This window comes from Aquarana catesbeiana, linkage group LG01 (genome assembly GCF_042186555.1).
Source record: "Aquarana catesbeiana isolate 2022-GZ linkage group LG01, ASM4218655v1, whole genome shotgun sequence".
NCBI lineage: Eukaryota > Metazoa > Chordata > Amphibia > Anura > Ranidae > Aquarana > Aquarana catesbeiana.
The window spans coordinates 817,933,450-817,957,142 of NC_133324.1; the positions used below are offsets into that span (position 1 = coordinate 817,933,450).

General features: G+C 43.5%; 1 protein-coding gene across 2 annotated transcripts in view; it reads left to right on the forward strand.

Annotated features, from left to right (window-relative positions):
* The window catches only part of AASDH (aminoadipate-semialdehyde dehydrogenase), a 95,613-nt gene extending 73,259 nt beyond the window's left edge, over window positions 1-22,354 (forward strand). For both annotated transcript variants that reach the window (XM_073608399.1, XM_073608405.1), the window contains 3 exons: window positions 13,724-13,849; window positions 14,079-14,210; window positions 19,210-22,354. In XM_073608399.1, the coding sequence (XP_073464500.1) occupies window positions 13,724-13,849; window positions 14,079-14,210; window positions 19,210-19,644 (693 nt within the window). In that variant the 3' untranslated portion in view covers window positions 19,645-22,354. The remainder of the gene's footprint in view (window positions 1-13,723; window positions 13,850-14,078; window positions 14,211-19,209) is intronic.
* The last annotated feature ends 1,339 nt before the right edge of the window (window positions 22,355-23,693 follow it).

The following is a 23,693-nucleotide window of genomic DNA, read 5'->3' on the forward strand; positions in this document are numbered from 1 at the left end:
CACTTTTTGTTTACATGAAAAAATTATTTTTTTATGCAAGAAAATTACTTTGAACCCCCAAACATTATATATTTTTTTAAAGCAAATGCCCTATAGATTAAAATGGTGGGTGTTTCATTTTTTTTTTTTCACACAGTTTTTGCGCAGCGATTTTTCAAACGCATTTTTTGGGGAAAAAACACACTAAATGCACTAATGCACTAAAACACACTATATTGCCCAAATGTTTGATGAGATAAAAAAGATGATCTTAGGCCGAGTACATGGATACCAAACATGACATGCTTTAAAATTGCGCACAAACGTGCAGTGGCGACAAACTAAATACATTTTTAAAAGCCTTTTAAAAGCCTTTACAGGTTACCACTTTAGATTTACAGAGAAGGTCTACTGCTAAAATTACTGCCCTCGATCTGACCTTCGCAGTGATACCTCGCATGCATGGTGCAATTGCTATCTACATTTGACGCCAGACCGACGCTTGCGTTCGCCTTTGCGCGAGAGCAGGGGGGGACAGGGGTGCTTTTTTCTTTATTTTTTTTTTTTTGCTTTTTTATCTTATTTTTAAACTGTTCCTTTAATTTTTATTTTTTTTTTAATAATTTTTATTGTTATCTCAGGGAATGTAAATATCCCCTATGATAGCAATAGGTAGTGACAGGTACTCTTTTTTTGAAAAAATTGGGGTCTATTAGACCCTAGATCTCTCCTCTGCCCTCAAAGCATCTGACTACACCAATATCGGTATGATAAAATGCTTTCCCAATTTCCCAATGGCACTGTTTACATCCGGCGAAATCTAAGTCATGAAATGCTCGTAGCTTCCGGTTTCTTAGGCCATAGAGATGTTTGGAGCCATTCTGGTCTCTGACGGTGGGGGGGGGGGTGGGGGGCACATTCCCTCCCACTGCTTGTAAAAGCAGTCTAGAGGCTAATTAGCCGCTAGGATTGCTTTTACATGAAAGCCGACCGCTGGCTGAGAAGAATGATACTAAGATGATACCTAAACCTGCAGGCATCATTCTGGTATAACCACTCAAAGTCCAGCAACATACCAGTAAGTTGCTGGTCCTTATTGGGCACATATTGTAAACTTTTTTTTCATGCAGCCTGTGGGCTGAACGAAAAAAAGATATCGATCGGAGGGTATGCCCACCATTAGAATACCTCCCTTCATCCACCCACTTCTAATGATGGGCATACATGCACCGTATGTATATATATGTGTGTATGTATATATATATATATATATATATATATATATATATAAGCATGGGGGCAGCCTCCTGCAAAAGTTAGGAGCAAATCGCTCCTCCGCCCTCTGCTGCCCCCACGCTTCGGCATATATGCTGAAGTATGTAACTGTGGTGGTGAAATCACGTCCGACAGCGCTGGAGTCACGGCTTTATGTATCGTGGGAGCAAACGCTGTTGCTGTCAGGATAAATAAATCCGCGCTGCAACTGAATAGCGTACCTGCTAAGCAAATGATGGTTAACAAAAAAACAAAGTAACATTACAGTATAACAGTAATACTTAACATACCTGCAAAGCAAATACACAAAAAAACATAGTAAAAAATAAAACATTTAACGCAACCTGTGCCTACCTAAAATATATATATGCCGAAGCATGGGGGCATCCTCCCGCAAAAGGCAGGAGCAAATCGCTCCTCCACCCAGTGCTGCCCCCATGCTTAGGCATATATGCTGAAGTATGTAACTGTGGTGGTGAAATCACCTCTGACAGCGCTGGAGTCCCGGCTTTATGTATCGTGGGAGCAAACGCTGTTGCTGTCAAGATAAATAAATCCGCTCTGCAGCTGAATGGCATACCTGAAAACAAAAAACAATAAAAAACAAAGTATAAAAAAATTGCATACCTATAAGGCAAACATGATAAAAACATAACAATAAAACATTGCAGTATAGAATACAATAAAAAAGAGCAGAACAATAACTTTTTTTTTGTTTTTTTTTTTTACACTTTTTTTTGTAACTTTTTAACTTTTTTAACTGGTACCAGGTTTGGGTCTCTCAAAATGCGATGGCATCTTGGGAGACCCTGTGAAAGTGTGTCCTAGTCTGTGCAGTGCTGTACCCTACGCTAATACTCAACTAGTGTATGGTGGCGTTCAAAACATTCACCAATGCAAAGACCAGGATTGTCAGGACAGAAGGGACAATAATACCGGGTGTCACGCCTAAATTCGCGCTTGCTGCAGACACGACATCTTTTTTGGGGGGCTCATTGGGTAGGGGTACCTGGGAGGACATATAGAAAATGCCTCTCATGCAGCCGGCTTACTGCGTTTGGTTGTGGGATGGTGAGGTGGAGCACCGTCTGGAAACAGAAGGGCTCTGACGATCTCTTCCTGGAATTTAAGGAAGGATCCAGTCCGTCCTGAAGCTCTGTATAGCACATAAGCATTCAGCAAAGCCAATTGAAATGAATAAACAGAAACTTTTTTGTACCAGCGTCTGGCCTTACGGGCAACTAGGTACGGCGCCAACAACTGGTCGTTGAGGTCCACCCCTCCCATATTTTGGTTATATTCGTGGACACAGAGGGGTTTCTCCACATCACCAATCGCCGTAGTAATTTGGACCGTCGTGTCTGCATGAAGGGAGGTTCGAACGAAAACATTCTTATTGTCCCTCCACTTCATAGCGAGCAAGTTATTACACGTCAAGCAGGCTCTCTCCCCCAGCCTAAGAAGGGAATCTACAAGCCGCTGGGGAAAGCCCTGGCGATTAGGTCGCACGGTGCCACATGCTCCAATCTGATGATCAAAAAGGTGGCTAAAAAGTGGCACGCTCGTGTAATAATTGTCCACGTACAAGTGGTACCCCTTTCCAAATAAGGGTGACACCAAGTCCCACACTATCTTGCCAGCGCTTCCTATGTAGTCAGGGCAGTTTGTCGGCTCTACGTGACTATCTTTGCCCTTGTAAACCATAAAACTACATGTATAGCCTGTGGCCCTGCCACAGAGCTTATACATCTTGACCCCGTATCTGGCACGCTTGCTGGGAAGGTACTGTTTGAATGACAAGCGGCCAGAAAATTTAATCAGGGACTCCTCAATGCAGACAACTTGATGGGGAGTAAACAAGTCTGCAAAACGTTGGTTGAAGTGGTTTACGAGGGGCCGAATTTTGTAGAGCCGATCGTATCCAAGGTCTCCACGAGGACGACAGAGTTCATTGTCGCTGAAGTGCATGAACCGCAAAATCTGCTCGGATCAGGCCCTGGCCATGGAGGCAGAGAACATGGGCATATGGTAAATTGGGTCAGTGGACCAATATGACCGCAACTCACTCCTTTTATTTATGCCCATGTTGAGGGAAAGGCCCAGAAAGAGCTTAAATTCGGAAACCGTAATTGGTTTCCAATCTCTGGCAAGAGAGGACTGGGGAATAGTGGCGATGTGTTGACCAGCGTACAAATTGCTTTGGTCCACAATAGATCTATAGAGATCTTCGGTGAAAAACAGCGAATAAAAATTCAGTGGCGTAAAATCAACTGTTTCCACCTGAATTCCGGGTTGGCCAGTGAATGGGGGAAGTACGGGTGCTGCAGAAGTGGTGGGTTCCCAATTCTGATTGGCGAATGCAGCAGGAAGGGCACTATGGGCACGACGGGCCTGTGTTCGTCTTCTTGGTGGCAGTGGGACACTACTTGTGCTTGCCAGATGGAACTGCACTTATGGGACTCGCCACGTCACCAAGTGTTACTGCAGTGCTGGATGTACGACCAGGGTGTACTAGGCCGCTGGTGCTTGCCAGTTCACCAGAAGGAAAAGCGGCGCTAGTACTTCTCTGCTCCATATGAGGGACCTGCGGTTCTTGCACTTCTAGGACAGAAGAAGAAGATTGGGGTCTGGTACGCCTGACCTTGGCAGGGACCACAACTACGTCGTCAGAGCTATCTGTCATGGAGCCGCTGTCCTCTACAGGATCGTATCCTGAGCCTGAATCTGAGAGATGAGTGACTTCCTCTTCACTATCTGTCATGCTCAGAAACGTGTAGGCCTCTTCACTAGTGTACCTTCGATTTGCCATTTTGGGCTCTAAATTTAGGGGTACACTAGTGAGACTCCCAGGCAAAAAAGCTCCTGACTGTTAGCGACTGTATCAAAATGCTACCAAAAAAACTGTTAGTGATCGCAGGGATCAGGCCTGACTCTGCGAACGCTGCAGTTATGTGTGCTTAGTGTTCTGTAAGTGACAGTTATCGATCGATACTGCACTTGGGTGGGCTGGGCTGGGCCGAGGGGCAAAACGCAGGTGCTAGCAGGTATCTGGGCTGATCCCGCTAACACTGCGTTTTTGGGAACCCTAAACAGCTGGGGACGCTAATATAGATCTGATCGGATCAGATATCGATCCGTTCAGATACTATAGCACTAAGGGAGGTGTATGCTGTGTGCGTGGGTGTTAGCGGTACTGGCGCTAACCTGACGCTGCCTGGGGTGACGCAGACCTTATCTGACCCTAAAAACATAACTTATATCAACGCCGGGCAATTAGGGGGTTAAACCTTTATAAGATAATAAACGGCGGGTGCCCTAAAACTATAATAAACTATAAAAAACAAACTAACTAACCAGTGTCACCCGTAACACTTATACAGTGATCGCTGGTGAAAGGGTTAACTAGGGGGCAATCAGGGGGTTAAAACCTTTAGTAGGTAGTATATGGGGGTCCCTGTCGCTATAAAACACTGACGCCGAACCTATATACTTACCTCCCTAACTAGCGTCACCTGTGTCACTAATACAGTGATCAGAAAAACGATCACTTAGCGACACTGGCGAAGGGGGGTGATCAAGGGGTTAACCTTTATTAGGGGGGTACCCTAGACCTAAAGGGGGCTAACCCTAACTGCCCTAACACTTATAACTGTCACAAACTCACACCAATGCAAAAAAAAAACTGCTATTGGTGTCACTGTGACAGGGGGTACAGGGGGGTGACTGGGGGGTGAAAAGTGTGCTTAGTGTGTTCTACTGAAATTGTAGTGTTGGTGCACTTACTTGATGTCTGTTCTCCTCGGCGCCGGAACGAAAAGACTGGCTCGAGAAGGGATGACATCACTTCCTCTCCCTCTGTTTACATTACAGAGGCAGAGGAAGGATTTTCATTCGCCGGGAGCGATCGTGAGGGGGTGGCCACGAATGGATCGCCTCCCCCTCACCTCTCATCGCCCACGAACAAATGCCAGCCGCCTCTGGCACCAGGGGTGGGGTCCGATCGGACCCCCCGCCCGCGGGAAGGCAATCACGTACCAGGTACGTAATTTTGCCTGCCCGTGCCATTCTGCCGCAGTATATCTGCGTGAGGCGGTCGGCAAGTGGTTAACCACTTCATCCCCGAAAGAATTGGCTGCTCAATGACCAGGCCATTTTTTGCGATACGGCACTGCGTTGCTTTAACTGACAATTGCACGGTCATGCGACGCTGTACCTGACGTCCTTTTTTTTTTTTTTTTTTTTTTTTTCCCACAAATAGAGATTTCTTTTGGTGGTATATGATCATTTCTGCGGTTTTTATTTTTTGCGATAGAAACAAAAGAAAAAAAACACCAATTTTGAAAAAAAACACTATTTTGTACTTTTTTGCTGTAATAAATGGCCCCAATTTTTTTTTAAAAAGGCTATTTTTTTCCTCAGTTTAAGCCGATGTGTATTCTTCTACATATTTTTGGTAATGAAAAAAAAAAAAAAAAGTATATTGATTGGTTTGCGCAAAAGTTTTATAGGGTCTACGAAATAGGGGATAGATTTATGGCATTATTATATTTTTTTTTTTTTTTACTAGTAATGGCCGCGATATGCGATTTTTATCGAGACTGCGACATTATGGCGGACACTTTTGACACATTTTTCGGTCGATTGACAATTATACAGCGATCAGTGCTATAAAAATGCACTGATTTACTGTATAAATGTCACTGGCAGGGATGGGGTTAACACTAGGGGGCGATCAAGGGGATAACTGTGTTCCCTATGTGTGTATTCTAACTGTGGGGGATGGGACGGACTATACGAGATGAGAGATCGTGGTTCGCAGCTCGTAGGAACTCACAATCTCTCTCTCGTCATAGAACTGGGATGTGTGTGTTTACACACACACACACACACACGTCCCTGTTCTGCCTCTCGTGCTTGCGATTGCCGGTCACGAGCATCAGCACCCCCAGTGAGCAGCGGGCGCGTGCCTGCTATCCCGCTTAAAGGGACCGACTTACAGCTACGATGGTTCGCGGGATCGTGCCAACCTGCCACAGTATAATGACGGCGGCTGGTCAGCAAGTGGTTAATGCATAGAATGTATTAAGGTGGAAAACTGTGAGGGTTTACAACTTCTTTAAATATATTTCTCTATAGCCACAAAGGATATAACTCCACAGTGTTTCCACCAAATGCTTTTGCATCACTGTGCTGCATGTAGCCTATGCAGAGATGTAGGAGGGACCCAGCAGGTTCCCCCACTACAGGCTGCCTAAAAAAAAATTTCAAGAGGGGATCGTGTACAAGACCAGGCACCCTACACAAGGGAGAGAAAGCAACACTAGCTAGTCTTTATTACAGGAGTTTTTCATGCTGGATTACTGCACAGATCTATGGAAAAACTACAAAGGATGCCAAAAGTCATTAAAGAATAAGCAAGACTTTATGCACTTCAGTTTTAAAGAGACACTGTCACCTTATACAAGTCAACCCTAAACTCCACTATAATCCATCACCTTATGATCCATCATTGCTCTTTGTTCTTTGCTCCCCCACAGCTGGTACTGAAAAAACTGGTGTTGACAAGCTGGGGGGCAGTGATGCCACTCCCCTGATCATGTGACAGTGCTCAGAGACTAGCTATTGGCTGCTAGACCAGAACACTGTCACAGTGAAGGAGGTGCATGCACCTACATACTCAAGGTAACAGGTAATGTGGATGGCTAAAGAGGAGGAAAGAGTGGTGGGGAGTGCTGGTAAGGTAAATATAAGGGGATTTTTTTAGGGAGGGCTGTATGAGCAAAGGAAAGCTGCAATAACCGTGATCTTGGTGCTGATAATAGTGCCTTTTGTTTAAAAATACAAGTTGCCTGGCCTTCTAACATCGGTACTCTAAGACAGTGTTTCTCAACTCCAGTCCTCAAGGTGCCCCAACAGGTCATGTTTTCAGAATTTCCCTCAGATGAAACAGCTGTGGCAATTACGAAGGCAGTGAAACTGGTCAAATCAACCTGTGCAAAACAATGGAAAGCCTGAAAACATGACCTGTTGGCGCGCCTTGAGGACTGGAGTTGAGAAACACTGCTCTAAGACACTGATCTGGATCAAGCATGCAGATCAGGAAGCTAAAATGAACTCAGAGCTCCTAATCTGCATATTAGTTCCAAATCCGCATGAAAACCAGAAGGTTTCCAAATGAGAGGTAATCGGTGGCAGCATCCATGTTTCCATGGCAGTGGAGCTTACAAGTGCAGTTTTCTTCCTTCAGCCCCATAACTGAAGGTCTGTTTCTCTATACAGACTTCGGGCTGGAATGTAAACCGTGAAGGAGCGTGTGCATTGCACCTATGATCAACTGACTGCAGTTGCAAAAAAAGGTGCACACAGCCTCCATGCTTTTTAGGTTTTCTTAAATCCATGCAGCTAATCATAATCTTTCATTAATTTGACTTCCATAATCTGTAGCTGTTTAGTTCATACAGTCGTATGCAAAAGTTTAGGAACCCTGACAATTTCCATGATTGTCATTTATAAATATTTGGGTGTTTGGATCAGCAATTTCATTTTGATCTATCAAATAACTGAAGGACACAGTAATATTTCAGTAGTGAAATGAGGTTTATTGGATTAACAGAAAATGTGCAATATGCATCAAAACGAAATTAGACAGGTGCATAAATTTGGGCACCCCAACAGGAAAATCACATCAATATTTAGTAGAGCCTCCTTTAGCAGAAATAACAGCCTCTAGACGCTTCCTATAGCCTGTAATGAGTGTCTGGATTCTGGATGAATGTATTTTGGACCATTCCTCCTTACAAAAATCTCATGTTCAGTTAGGTTTGATGGTTGCCGAGCATGTACAGCACGCTTCAAATCACCCCACAGATGTTTAATGATATTCAGGTCTGGGGACTGGGATGTCCATTCCAGAACATTGTTCCTCTGCATAAATGCCCGAGTAGATTTGTCAGGGGTTCCTAAACTTTTGCATACGACTGTATCTGTATTTGATCCTTACTCCTTTTACTAACTTTACTAACTTTTTTCAACTTCCCATCTATTAAATCTTCTGCCCTTGTTTTTACTTTGGATAGTAAAATATATATATTTTTTCTCAAGTCGCCTTTCAGGACAACCTTGGAGAAAGCGCAGCTACGCCCATTTTCCAGGAAATACATACAGCCTTTAAATCCCCTCCTCTTCCACCATGGGTTCAGTTATTGTGTTTCCTCCGCCATGGTGGAAGCGCATGCTGGAACCAGGGAGCTGCGCTCTCTCCAAGGTGGAGGGTGTAGGCTTACCTCTGTGTCTTTTCTTTTGCAGTGACCATCCCAGGACCCCCCCCCCAGTATGGGCGGGGGGGGTGTTCCGGAGTCCCCGGTCTCTCCAGCTCAGGGGATGCAAGGGCCCGCAGGAGGCGTGGCGTCTGTGTGCCCGGGGTCCGCTGGCATGGCACTGGTGGCCAGGTGGGTGCCGCTGCTGGTCAGCGGCGTGTCCCGCATGTACCGGCTGGCGGGTGACATCATGTCCAGTGACGCGGCTTTCTGCGGAGGCATGGCGCTAGTGGTTCCAAGCTCCTGGAACGCAGAGACTAGGGGCCGGGTCCATTGACCGGCGCTTCCGGTTCCGGGCCTCGTTGGTGACGCTGGGAAAATTAAAAAACCAGATGGTTTCTCAGTACTCCGCTGAGTTCTCTGCCAAAGATGGAGGAGAGACCGACAGCCACGGTGGAAGCAGGTGCCCCAAGCACCGGTCAGGCCCAGGTAAGAGGGGTACAGTGGTGCCTTTATTTTGATCCATATGGGCTTATGTTTTGCTGTTTTGTTGGATCCTCCCTGCAGGGAGCCTGTGGCTGCACGGTCAGAGGTTACTTCACTTGGACCCTGCAGTGTGGACTGGGTGGTTGCTGTTGAGATTGCATTGCTCGGGGCACTGTTTCCTTTGTGTCTGGTGGTGGTCTAGCTGTGCACTAGGGGTTGGTAAAATACGTTAGGTGCCCTAGGTGAGTTTAATTTTTTCTCATTGCGGAAAAAGTGTTAGGAAAGTCTAAGCATTCAAATCCACCAAGTCAGAGGAAATGTCCCTCCTGCAAGAACCCCCTTAGAGATTCATGGCAGAAGGCAATGTGGTGGTCCTGTATTAAGGACTTGGTTGAAGAGGAAACGTCCCAGCAATACAAGGACTTGTTCTCTTCAGTACGGGAACTTACGAGCTCACTGAGTTCAGTCAAGTCCATGTTGGTACAGAGCCTGGCAGGTTGAGCACCAACATCCACCATCCAGCCCGAGGGCATCCTCCTGTAGAGCAGCGGAGGTTGTGGTGATGAGGGGGCAGGTACTCTTCCCTCCCTCAGGGATTCAGACGAGGAGGAGGAGGAAGACGATAGCGGAGCCTCTAGGTACAAGCTATCTTTGGAGGAAGTGGACGACCGTCTGAGAGAGATCTACACTACCCTCGAAATCCAGGGGGAGAAGGTGCAACTGTCAGTTCATGACAAAATGTACCAGGGACGTAGTCACGTAGAGGCATGCAAATCGCGGAAAGATCTTTTTGAGTCCCTTTCCATTGATACTGAAGGCAGTAAAGTACATGGCTGATGCATCTGCTGAATCAGTTAAGATGTCAGCAAGATCGTCAGCGCTGGTGAATTCAGCCAGACGTGCTGTCTGGCTAAAAACTTGGTCTGGTGACAAAGCTTCCAAGATTAAGCTGTGCGGTTTAACTTTCTCGGGTGATTTTCTTTTTGGTCTGGACCTTGAAACGGTCTTGGACAGGACAGCCGACAAGAAAAAGGCTTTCCCTTCCAAGAAGAAACAACTGATCAAAAAGAATTTTCATTCTGTTCAACAGCCCCACAAAAATAGGGATCAAGACCACAAGAGCCGCTAGGTCTCCCAATGGGGTAAGGGAAAAGGAGGAGTTCTCTTCAGATCTCCCACAGACCAACCCCCTAAAAACAAATAACAGTCTTACCCCAGTAGGGGGAAGATTGTCTGCCTTTCACCTACAGTGGAACAAAACAACTACAAGCCTGTTTGTGAAAAACGTCATTTCCCAGGAATACAGTCTGGCGTTTTCAGAGCCACCCCTGAGCAGATTCTATGTTACGGCCCTGCCAAGGGATCAGGAAAAAGTTTCTGCAATGTGGAGCCTGCTGCAGGATCTGATTCAACAAGAAGTGATTATCCAGGTCCCAAAAAGTCAGGAAGGCCGAGGCTTCTATTCCCATATCTTCCTGGTGAAGAAGCCTTCGGGAAAGTATCGGTTGATTCTGAACCTAAAGATCCTGAACAGATCGATTCGCTACAAACATTTCAGAATGGACACGATCCATTCAATCACAAAATTATTGACTCCAGACTGTTTCATGGCATCCCTAGATCTAAGGGACGCCTGTTTACAATAACTCGGGCTTCTCAATGCTTCCTATGTCTGGCCCTCAACTTTAGGACCTCAGTCTGGCATCTCCAATTCAAAACTCTGCCATTCGGACTTTCATCCTCCCCCAGAATCTTTACAAAGATAATGGTGGAAGCTCTGGAACATCTGAAGCTGAGAGGGATTTCAGTCATCCCATATCTGGACGACCTGTTGTTTTTTGCAGACTCCAAAGAAAAACTCTTGACAAATCTCCAGGTGTTTCAGGCTCACCTCAAGGACTTGGTGTGGCTCTTGCATCTAGAAAAATCAAATCTAGAGCCCACGCAGGAGATGAAGTTCCTTGGTTATACCATAAACTCGGTGCTTCAAAACATTTTTCTGCCACAAGAGAAGAGGGAGAAGATCCAATCTGCGGTGAGACAGGTTCAGACGAACCTCTGTGTCAGTCAGATCAGCTATGGCAGTCTTAGGCCTTCTCACGGCATTGATTCCAGCTATTCAGTGGGCCAGATTACATTCCAGACCCCTCCAGATGAATATATTACAAAGATGGTCACACCAGGAGCCGCTAGAAAAACAGATCAAACTTACCTCAAACGTAAAGTGTGCGCTCTGGTGGTGGAGGAATTCAACCAACCAGGCAAAAGGTCTTTCCTGGGTCTTTCCCCTAGACAAACATCTAACAGCAGACGTGAGTTCTTGGGGCTGGGGAGCCCACCTGGACGGTCAAACCTTTCAGGGGGCCTGGTCCAAAGCAGAAGCCCGAAAGTCCTCAAATTGGCAGGAACTGAAGGCGATCTTTCTCGGTCTCGTAGCTTTTCAACAAGTAGTAAGGGGACAACACATTCAGGTTCTCTCAGACAATACAACTGCAGTAGCTTATGTGTTGAAACAAGGAGGAACCAGGAGCAGAGGGCTCCTAGAGCTGGCCAGTCAGCTACTTACCTGGGCAGAACAGAATGTGGCCTCATTGTCAGCAGTCCATCCGAAGGGATCCCAGAATCTGCTAGCAGACCTACTAAGCAGAAGGAGACTGGTGGAAGCAGAGTGGAGTCTGAACCAAGAAGTTTTCTTGATGATCTCCGAAGCTTGGGGGCAACCTCAAATAGATCTGTTCACCAGCCAACAGAACTCGAAAGTACAGAAGTTCTTCTCTCTCCACCAAGAAGACCATGCAGTAAGGCTTAGATGCCCATCTGTGGCATTTTCAGCTGTGCTACGCCCCCCTCCCCTTTCCCTTGATACCACTGGTTCTAGGGAAATTCAGGGAGGAAAATACCAATCTGATCCTGGTCACTCCCTTCTGGCCAAAAAGGCCCTGGTTCGCGACACTACTAAACCTGGCCACAGAACCTCCATGGAAGCTGCCGCCCAGAAAGGACCTGCTAATGCAGGGGTCAGTGAACCATCCAGAAGCAAACCTACTACATCTAACTGCTTGGTTTCTGAGGAAGACCTCCTGAACGCCAAGGGACTGTCTGATAAATTAGCGAAGACCCTACTTTCCAGTAGAAAAGAGGTAACTCGGGCCATATACCTGAAAGTTTGGAAAAAATTAAATTCCTGGTGCACTACTAAGGGCCTCCAGGTCAAAAGTTTTTAGTGTCAGTCTTAGAATTTCTCCATCATGGAATGGAGAAGGGGCTGACAGCCAGCACCCTGAAAACCCAGGTGGTGGCTCTATCATTGTTTTTTTTTTTTTTTTTTTTTTTTTTTTTGAGAGGACTCTATCCAGAGAAGTCTTAATTTCAAGATTTTTTTTAGGGCACTTGCACAAAATAGGCCAGTGGCCCTCAAAGTTTTTCCCAGTTGGGATTTGTCTGTTGTTTTACAGGGTCTCATGGGAGCTCCATTTGAACCCTTACAGGAAGCCTCCTTACAGAACTTGGTTCTTGAAACTATTTTTCTAGTAGCCATCACGTCGGCAAGAAGAGTCAGCGAGCTTCAGGCCTTGTCAGTCACAGAACCTTTTCTGAAGGTCTTTTCAGACAGAGTGATCCTTCAAACAGACCCAGCGTTCATACCCAAGGTTTCTTCGACCTTTCACCGCTCACAGGAAATAGTCCTGTCCACCTTCTCTTCAGCTCCTGCCAATCCAGGACAAGAAGCTTTTCACACACTGGACGTGAGGAGATGTTTGTTACAATAACAGTCACTAAAGAATTCAGAAGGTCAAACGCTCTTTGTGATATTTTCAGGCTCACGTAAAAGGGGAGAAAGCTGACAAAAGCACGCTGGGCAGATGGCTTAGATTTACAATCACAGAGGCCTACAAGGCCAAGGAAGAAATACCCCCCTCAGGTATTGCTGCTCATGCTACAAGATCAACGGCGGTTTCCTGGGCCAAAAGGGCTGGTGCTACACCTGATCAAATTTGCAAGGCTGCCACTTGGTCCATCTACTCGGCATTTCTCCGACATTATAGGTTGGACTTGCTGTCCACTGCAGATCAAGCCTTCGGCAGGAAGGTACTGCAGGCAGTAGTCCCACCCTAGGATAAGTTTCTCAGTTGTCCTGAAAGGCGATTTGATTAAGACTTGGTTAGACTTATCGGTGACGGTATTTCTAAGAGCCTTTCAGGACAACTGCTACTCCTCCCTTGTTTATCTTAGAAGTGATTTTTAGTGTCTATCATGGTTGTTTGGTGGTGTTCTGTGCTTTGTTTTCCAGTATGTCGCAGACCACACAATAACTGAAGCCATGGTGGAAGAGGAGGTATTTAACGGCTGCATGTGTTTCCTGGAAAATGGGCGGAGCTGCGCTCTCTCCAAGGTTGCCCTGAAAGGCTCTTAGAAATAAGGGAAGGGGGGGTGAGTCATAAGAGGGCCAATGAAAGCTGCAGAGCTGGAGGTGTGTGTCTGTGTAAATCCAGGAAGTGAACAGGCAGCAGCTTTAGCTGCCCACAGTTAAAATGGTTGCAGCCAGACTCAGTGGAGGGAGATTTCTGCAGCATATTTGGGAAGTACAGAATCACAGTATATATAAAATAATATGTAAAGTGGTTAGAGGGAAGCTTCAGAATGGCAAAGATTTTTTTTTTATTACAAATTATTATGTGATCAGACTGCAGTTCCTCTTTAAGTGCAGTTATGTCATCTTCTTGCAGGGAAAGCAGTGTGTCTGGAAGTTGCACTGTCAGGCTTCTGCTGTGTTTTCTTCCCCTTGTATAAACCTGGACCCTCATCATTTGTATGTTGCCACCTTGAGAGGTCTGGTGCTGGCCATCAATCCAGTAAGTACAATTGTTTGTATGAGGATGTCTGCTACAGCCAAAAGTAATGGTTGCTGAAATAGTTTATTTAAAATAATAGTCCTACTTTGTAGTCTTACATTCTGTGTGCTTTTTTTTTTTTTTTTTTTTCTTGTGTTTTGCAATGGATTTGTAAAGCGGTACTGTAGTGAACCAGCATTTTTTCACTTTGTTCCATGCAGTATGTGAATTATATTTCTTATCACTTTAGAGCACGGGAAAGCCTCTGTGGAAGAATGACATTGGGAAACCTGTGTTTTCTTCTCTGCAGTGCAGCGACAAGCGTGTGTTCTTTGGCTGTGTGGATGCAATGTTTTATTGTCTCAGTCACCGTGGAGAAAAGGTGAGGAACACTCTAGTGAGTTCTATTCTATTGCATCAAGTCTGTCTATAATTTTTTCTGAGTCACTAACCCAGTACGGTATAGAAAAAGTTCTCACACTTTTGACACTTAAGCCAGCCATAGACTGATTGAGAGTTGGCTGGTTCAGCAGGAATGGGCCAAATTTCGATCTGTCTATAAGCCGGCTGGATGTACATCGATCGACTTCAATACAACCAGCCTGTTTTTGTTTTTTTCCTCCAATCACTGGCAGTGGCTATAGCTGCCCACAGTAATCATTGTATTCTGCCAATGGGGAAGGCTCCCTGCTGGTAGAACACAATAACACTGTGGGAAGGTTTCCCTACATACTGTGTGGTTGGGGGAATCTAGTAGAGCTGAAACAACTAATCAATTAATCGACAACTATGATTATGAAATTAATCGATTACTATTTTCATAATCGATTAATCGGCCAGTAACATAATGGGGTTAAAAAAAAATAAAACAAACCCTTTATAGTACAAAGAGCAAATAATCGCTACTGTAGATGTTACTTTCACAGTTCTACAGTAAAAAAAATGAACCCCTTTACAGTAGTGATTATCTGCTTTTTTTTTTTTTTTTTTTTTTTTTTTGTATTATAAAGGGCTCATTTTAGTTTTTTTAACCCCATTATGTTACTAAATGACCTGGTTCACATCTATGTGTTTTTTGGTGCTTTTTTGCAGAAGCGCACTGCAGTTCATTAACATGGTTTCCCATTGGACATGTTCACATCTATGCTTTTGGAAAGGGTCAGGGACTTTTTTTTTAACGCAAAAACGGTGCTTTTTTGGTTCAATATACTTCAATGGAGAAGCTTCAGAAAAGCATTTAATGCGTTTTTGCAGCAATTTGTGTTTTTTTAATCTGCCCAACAACAAATTGGCCAAAAAAAATGCAAAAACGCAAATCGCCGCAAAATCACGTGCGCAAAAATCAAAACGCACAGCAAAAAGCACTGCAGAAACAGATCAAAAGCAAACTTCCTAGGTGTGTAGCGAGCTTTATGCTGGCCACATGGATCAATTTTCAGACGAGAATATTCATATGAAAAATCTTTGTACATTCGCTGAATGAAAGAATGTTGTTTTCACTTGTTTTTCACTTGTGAAAATTTTCACTTGTTTTTAACATTCTGTTTTTAAAATGAATGTAATTTCTGAATGAAAACCACAAACACTGTCTGAAAATTCCTTTGACCAAGAAGTTTTCTATTTCCAAACTTTCCCGTCACTGTGGTGGAAAATGAACGTCGACTTGACCCCACTAACAATTAGAAAATCGAACGAACGTTCTTAAAATTATTATTTTTTTTTTTTTTGAAGGAAGACATTTGATCTCTGAGTCTGATAATATTTATCAGATTCACCCTTTAATAGTATGTACAGTATATCTCTTCTCTAACAGTTTATACAGTATATCTCCTCTTATAGTATATACAGTATATCTCCTCTAATAGTATATACAGTATATCTCTTCTGTCTGTTATTCTCAGAGGAGTGGATTAGATATTTTGCTCCCTAACCATATATTTGGTTATTTATATTTAATAGAGATATTTAAGAATAAATTGCCTTTTTTTTAAAACTTTACATATTAACTAAATTATACGCCACACTTTTTTTTTTTTTTAAGGTTATTAACCGATTAATCGAAACAATAATCGGCCAACTAATCGATTATGAAAATAATCGTTAGTTGCAGCCCTAGAATCTAGCAATTTTCAACCCATGTTTTGCATTATGTATGGGCCTTATTTATAGCATGCTTTTTCTGAGTCTGTGAATCAAAAAGTATTGAAGACATACCTACCCAGGTAACTAGAATTTTTAGGAGGCCAGCAAATGCCAGCCTGTGCCCCTCTCTGATATAATTTAAAGTGATTGTAAACCCTTACATATACCCAGTGATGTGACTGGCCTCAGCTGATGCACAGAGAGGAAACACATTCTCCTACATATGTTGTACCTATTTATCTGCAGTCTTCTCTTCTCTACATCGTTCAAAGTGCTGAATATTTAAAGCTTGATTAAGTTCATAAAAAAGGGGCAGAGAGCTGAAGTTACACTCTACAGAGCTCAGGAGAGCTCTGAGAGCCAATTGGAGGGAAGGGACACACCCCACTTCACACAGGAACAGAGCTGAGGCTGTCAATCAGCTGGAGATCTCTCCCATCACCTTTTTTCTCTTGGTGTCAGGAAAACTTGTCAGAAGTGAGTTATGCTGATGGCAGAGGTACGAAGCAGAAGACAGAAATTACACTTGGTGCTCTTAATTGAGACAAATAAACACTATAGAGGGATATGCTTTGTTCATATTTTATGTCTGAGGTTTACAACCGCTTTAAGCACCTTCATGACCTGCTGTGGGACAACACTAGTATGTCTGTAACGGGCACAAAACATTGAGGAACACTAAAGTAGGCCTTCCAAAATACAATAATACCTTTACCAGTGGAAACAACTGTCTGTTGCATGTATGACCTGCATTACCCATGCTCCCTGGAGGAGCATTCTGTTGTTGCTTGAATTTAGCACAGATGAACGTGGCTTAGCTCGGACAACCACATCCTCCACTCACAGATCCAGTCTCAGGGTCTGCCACCACGGCAGTGAAACTCACAAGTGCAGTTTAGTCAAGCGTTTACTTCCTTCAGCCCCATAACTGAAGGTCTGTTTCTCCTATATGGGGCTGGAATACAAACCGCAAAGGGACATGTGCATTGCACCCATGATGCACTGATTGCAGTTGCAATACTCTGCAGGTTTTAATGAAAAAATGTAATAAATAAAATTTTTCATTTTTTTTTAATTTTGTAAAATTTTTATGCATTCTTTATAAAAGGTGGACACTCCCTTTATTTGGAGCCACTGCAACAAGATTTTACAAAGCTTATAACGTCACATAGCCAGTGCTGTGCAAATTTGTCTCTGCTTGATGTGTCACCAATGAGATTCAGACTTCCAAGGCAGGTGTGAATTTGGTGGTTGAACAAAACCTCTTAGGCTTAATGTACACGGGACGTTTTTACAACCTCTCCTGAACGATTTAACTTGACAGATAGTAACCCACATTTAAAAAGTCCGTTTTGCCGCGTTTACATGCCGTGTTTAGGGACATTTTGACGCGTTTGCGTTTAGAAGCATTTGGGGAAAAAAACATTTTTTCAATTTTTTTCACAATAGCCAAAATCGAAAAACGCCTGTAAACTAAACTTGAGTTGCCACGTTTAAAAGCGTTTGGCGCTTGAAATGCCTCTAAACTCAGTGTCTGAACTCATTTTTTTGCTTTCCAAAAAAGGGCCTCTAAACTCAGCTGCCTAGAAACTACTATAAAAGACCCTGTGTACATGTACTGATAAAATAACAGAGGATAGTTCAGGGGCAGTTGAAAAAAAATGCCCAACTGCTCCTAAACGTCCGTTAAACAGCCGCCGTGTACATGAGGCCTTATGGATAAGAGTTTTGATACTTTTGACTCCCTGTATGAGAGAGACGGCAAAGAGTCTAGTGGCTATATTTCTGAATATGCCTTTAGCATTACAAATAGGTAAGCAAAATGGGTCCTCAATCTTCAGATTACAGAGAAAGAAGGGATGGAGCAGCCCGATATACTACAGCAATATCTGGATAAAAAGCTGAAGCACTGAGCAACTGGGCTGCACTATAAAATAAAGGGCAATCAGCGCAAACTATACCTAAAAATATATATATGCAAGCTGAACACTAAAGGGTAACACCAACCTCAATAACAATCATAAAACAAAATAAGTGCAGCGCAAAAAGAAACCTAAAAAGTTGATAATAAAGAGTCCAATCTATATATAGATCCAATCAAAAGTTCATATGTTCCAATCTGAAATATGCTTCTTCTTCTGAAACATTAATCCCTTTCCAAGCGATAAGGTAAATCAATAAATAAGATTGTGCTTACCAGCTGCAGGTCAAGTGGAAACCTTAGTTACAGGGGGTCCCATAGGGCATAGATGAAACAATGACACACTGCTCAGCTACTTCATATTTTCACATTTTCGTGCTGTTGAGTGCTTTTACCTTGTACTATTTACTTTGAATAAAATTTGGAAGCTATTTATAAACGGATCGCTCTTAGATGCTCTTATTATCTTTCTCTGGGGAAACATTGCCGATCATCTTGCCACTTCAATACGGATCTCCCTGGGTCTGACGGATCCCCCTGCTTACCGGACGAGTTATCCAGCAGATGACAGCTAGCCCAGCAGTGTGTCATTGTTTCATCTATGCCCTATGGGACCCCCTGTAACTAAGGTTTCCACTTGACCTGCAGATGACAGCTAGCCCAGCAGTGTGCCATTGGTCCATTCATGCTTTCTGTGACCCCCTGTAATTAAGGGGTCCATCAGATCTGGTAAGCGCAATCTTATTTATTGATTTACCTTATCGCTTGGAAAGGGATTAATGTGCGCGCACCCAGAAGAAGCATATTTCAGATTGGAACATATGAACTTTTGATTGGATCTATATATAGATTGGAATCTTTATGATCAACTTTTTAAGTTTTTTTTTTTTTTTGCGCTGCACTTATTTTGTTTTATAACTGGGCTGCACTCCCTGTGTGCTCTCAAGTCATCTTCTACTGGGGAGTAGCATTAATTAGAATGCTTTGAGGTGTCTGTCTAATATATCCATATATAAACACAATTATGTAGACCAACCAAATTCTTTGCATTTAGTGTCCAGTAAAGGCAGCAATTAAGTGTTTCAGCCAATCAACGTTCTAGCCAAAAAAAGAGCTTTAGAGCTGAATACCTTAGTTGAAGCACTTGCCCCTATTGTATTATTATGTTTAACATCGTTCATAAGCACTGCTACAGATATTTGCTTTGCTTTTCCAACATGCATTATACAAACTTTGGCTTTCATGGTTCCTTTTCCAATGTTTGATTTGAAATGATTCTTTATCTACTATCAAAATAATGCATTTTTCTTTTTCATAGTTGTGGCAGTTTTCCACGGAGGGGCCCATTTTTTCTTCACCGTGTGTCTCCACTGTGTCCAAGCATGTCATGTTTGGCTCACATGATGGCTTCATTTATTGCTGCAGCGCGGAGGGGGAATTACTCTGGAAACATAAAGCCAATTCACGGGTATACGCCACACCATTTGTGTTTCCCAACCCACACAGTGAGAACACAGAGCTACTGGCAGCTGCCTCTACAGATGGAAGCTTGTGGATACTGGATGCTCACTCCGGACTTCTGATCAGTCAATGTACGCTAGAGGGGGAGATATTCTCTTCTCCGGTGGTGTGCCTGAACCAGCTGGTTGTAGGCTGCAGAGACAACTATGTGTATTGCTTTGATCTGATAGGTAGTATGAAACAAAATGCAGATATAGAATTATTAGTCACGACTGCTAGCAGTGTTACTTAAGGTGCCCATAGAAGATTAATTACGTTGTTTAGGAAGCCTAAGTAGGTGAAAATAACAAAAGAGAGTCTTCAATATAGACTGGGTGTGACAGAACACTTGTTCATATATTAACTCCATCGGATGGTAAAAGGTTCCCACCCAGCCCCCCTGTATCCTGATCTGGTTGTCCGGCACTGAAGGATCCGATGACCATATCTGTTAAAAATCCAGGTTTATGGGTGTAAAGGAGCGTTTGTTTAACCACTTACAGACCGGAATATTTTCCTGCTTAATGACCAGGCCATTTTATGCAATACGGCACTGCGTCGCTTTAACTCACAATTGCGCAGTCGTGCGACACTACCCAAACAAAATTGACGTCCTTTTTTTCCCACAAATAGTTTTCTTTTGGTGGCATTTGATCACCGTTGCGTTTTTTATTTTTTGCGCTATAAACAAAACAAAAAAAAAAAAGATAATTTTGAAGAAAAAAAAAAACTTTACTTTTTGCTATGATAAATATCCCCAAAAATGTTTTTAAACAAATTTCTTCGGCAGTTTAGGCCAATATATATTTTTCTACATATTTTTGGTAAAATAAATAATCGCAATAAGCGTATATTGATTGGTTTGCGCAAAAGTTATAGCGTCTACAAACTATGGGAGATTTATGGCATTTTTATAGCTTTTTTTTTTTTTTTTTTTTTTTTTTTTAATAGAAAAAAAATTATACTCCCATAAAAGCTTATAGCTCAAAAACACTGATAAATGCAGAGTAGCTGGGTTTTTTTTTGTGTTTTTTTCCATCTGGAAAAACTCCTCTTAAAACCCACTAGTTGTGGGGTTTTTTTCCAGCCAGAAAACACCCCTGCCAAAAAAAGCTAATAACAGCCTATGCATGCATGGACACATAGGATAACATTCTCGGCAGTTTACTGGCTGCAGAAAAAAAACATCTGAAGTGAAAAACAGCAGCTGTAAAACATCCAGTGTGCATGGGGCCTTAATCTGCAGCACTTTTCAGACACGTCTCCCTGCTTATTCCTGACCTTTTAACTAAACAAGGATGTGGGATAATTCTTTAGAGGGGTCCAGTAATAAAATAAGGTAGAGTTATCAGACAAATGTAATGTACAGTTTGAATTGGAAATATTGTACCTCCAGCTGGGTGCTTATGACACCGGTTGCTTTGTTTCAGTTGAAAGCCCAATTGAATTCTTATCACTTTTATCTTTTTTATAGTCCTTCAGCACTGCAGTTACATAGTTACTTAATAGGTGAGGTTGAAAAAAGACAAAAGTCCATCAAGTCCAACCTATGTGTGTGATTATAGGTCAGTATTACCTTGCATATCCCTGTATGTTGTGGTCATTCAGGTGCTTATCTAATAGTTTGACACTATCGATGTCCCCGCACTGAGAACACCGCCTGTGGAAGGGAATTCCACATCCTTGCCGCTCTTACAGTGAAGAACCCTCTATGTAGTTTAAGGTTAAACGTCTTTTCTTCTAATGTTAATGAGTGGCCACGTGTCTTGTTAAACTCCCTTCCACAAAAAAGTTTTATCCCTATTGTGGGGTCACCAGTACGGTATTTGTAAATTGAAATCATATCCCCTCTCAAGCGTCTCTTCTCCAGAGAATACGTTAAGTGCTCGCAACCTTTCTTTATAACTAATATCCTCCAGACCCTTTATTAGCTTTGTTGCCCTTCATTGTACTGGCTCCATTTCCAGTACATCCTTCCTGAGGACTGGTGCCCAGAACTGGACAGCATACTCCAGGTTCAGCTGCACCAGAGTCTTGTAGAGTGGGAGAATTATTGCTTTATCTCTGGAGTTAATCCCTTTTTAACCACTTCAGCCCCGGAAGGATGTACCCCCTTCCTGACCAGAGCACTTTTTACAATTTGGCACTGCGTCGCTTTAACTGCTAATTGCGCGGTCATGCAATGCTGTACCCAAACGAAATTTGCGTCCTTTTCTTCCCACAAATAGAGCTTTCTTTTGATGGTATTTGATCACCTCTGCCGTTTTTATTTCTTGCGCTATACACGGAAAAAGACCAAAAATTTTGAAAAAAAATGATATTTTCTACTTTTTGTTCTAAAAAAAAATCCAATAAACTCAATTTTAGTCATACATTTAGGCCAAAATGTATTCGGCCACATGTCTTTGGTAAAAAAAATGTCAATAAGTGTATATTTATTGGTTTGCGCAAAAGTTATAGCGCCTACAAACTAGGGTACATTTTCTGGAATTTACACAGCCTTTAATTTATGACTGCCTATGTCGTTTCTTGAGGTGCTAAAATGGCAGGGCAGTACAAAACCCCCACAAATGACCCCATTTTGGAAAGTAGACACCCCAAGGAAATTGCTGAGAGGCATGTTGAGCCCATTGAATATTCATTTTTTTTGTCCCAAGTGATTGAATAATGACAAAAAAAAAATTACAAAAAGTTGTCACTAAATGATATATTGCTCACACAGGCCATGGGCATATGTGGAATTGCACCCCAAAATACATTTAGCTGCTTCTCCTGAGTATGGGGATACCACATGTGTGGGACTTTTTAGGAGCCTAGCTGCGTACGGGGCCCTGAAAACCAATCACCGCCTTCAGGATTTCTAAGGGTGTAAATTTTTGATTTCACTGTTCACTGCCGATCACAGTTTCGGAGGCCATGGAATGCCTAGGTGGCACAAAACCCCCTCAAATGACCCCATTTTGGAAAGTAGACACCCCAAGCTATTTGCTGAGAGGCATGGTGAGTATTTTGCAGCTCTCATTTGTTTTTGAAAAAAAAGAAAGACAAGAAAAAAAAATTTTTTTTTCTTTTTTCAATTTTCAAAACTTTGTGACAAAAAGTGAGGCCTGCAATACTCACTATACCTCTCAGCAAATAGCTTGGGGTGTCTACTTTCCAAAATGGGGTCATTTGGGGGTTTCTTTTGCCACCTGGGCATTCCATGGCCTCCGAAACTGTGATCGGCAGTGAACTTATGGGACTCGCCACGTCACCAAGTGTTACTGCAGTGCTGGTTTGACTACGACCGGGGTGTACTAGGGCGCTGGTGCTTGCCAGTTCACCAAAACGCTACCAAAAAAACTGTTAGCGATCAGGCCTGACTCTGCGAACGCTGCAGTTATGCGTTTAGTGTTCTGAAAGTGACAGTGATCGATCGATACTGCACTTGGGTGGGGTGGGCCGGGCGGAGGGGCAAAACGCAGGTGCTAGCAGGTATCTGGGCTGATCCCGCTAACACTGCGTTTTTGGGAACCCTAAACTGTTGGGGACGCCAGTATAGATCTGATCGGATCAGATATTGATCCGTTCAGATACTATACCACTAAGGGAGGTGTATGGTGCGTGGGTGTTAGCGGTACTGGCGCTAATCTGACGCTGCCTGGGGCTTGTGCTTGCCAGTTCACCAAAACGCTACCAAGAAAACTGTTAGCGATCGCAGGGATCAGGCCTGACTCTGCAAACGCTGCAGTTATGCATTTAGTGTTTTGTAAGTGACAGTGATCGATCGATACTGCACTTGGGTGGGCTGGGCCGGGCAGAGGGGAAAAACGCAGGTGTTAGCAGGTATCTGGGCTGATCCCGCTAACACTGTTTTTGGGAACCCTAAACTGCTGGGGATGCCAGTATAGATCTGATCGGATCAGATATTGATCCGTTCAGATACTATACCACTAAGGGAGATGTACGGTGCGTGCGTGGGTGTTAGCGGTACTGGCGCTAATCTGACGCTGCCTGGGGCTAGTGCTTGCCAGTTCACCAAAACGCTACCAAGAAAACTGTTAGCGATCCCAGGGATGAGGCCTGACTCTGCAAACGCTGCAGTTATGCGTTTAGTGTTTTGTAAGTGACAGTGATCGATCGATACTGCACTTGGGTGGGCTGGGCCGAGCCGGGCGGAGGGGCAAAATGCAGGTGCTAGCAGGTATCTGGGCTGATCCCGCTAACACTGCGTTTTTGGGAACCCTAAACTGCTGGGGACGCTAGTATAGATCTGATCGGATCAGATATTGATGCATTCAGATACTATACCACTAAGGGAGG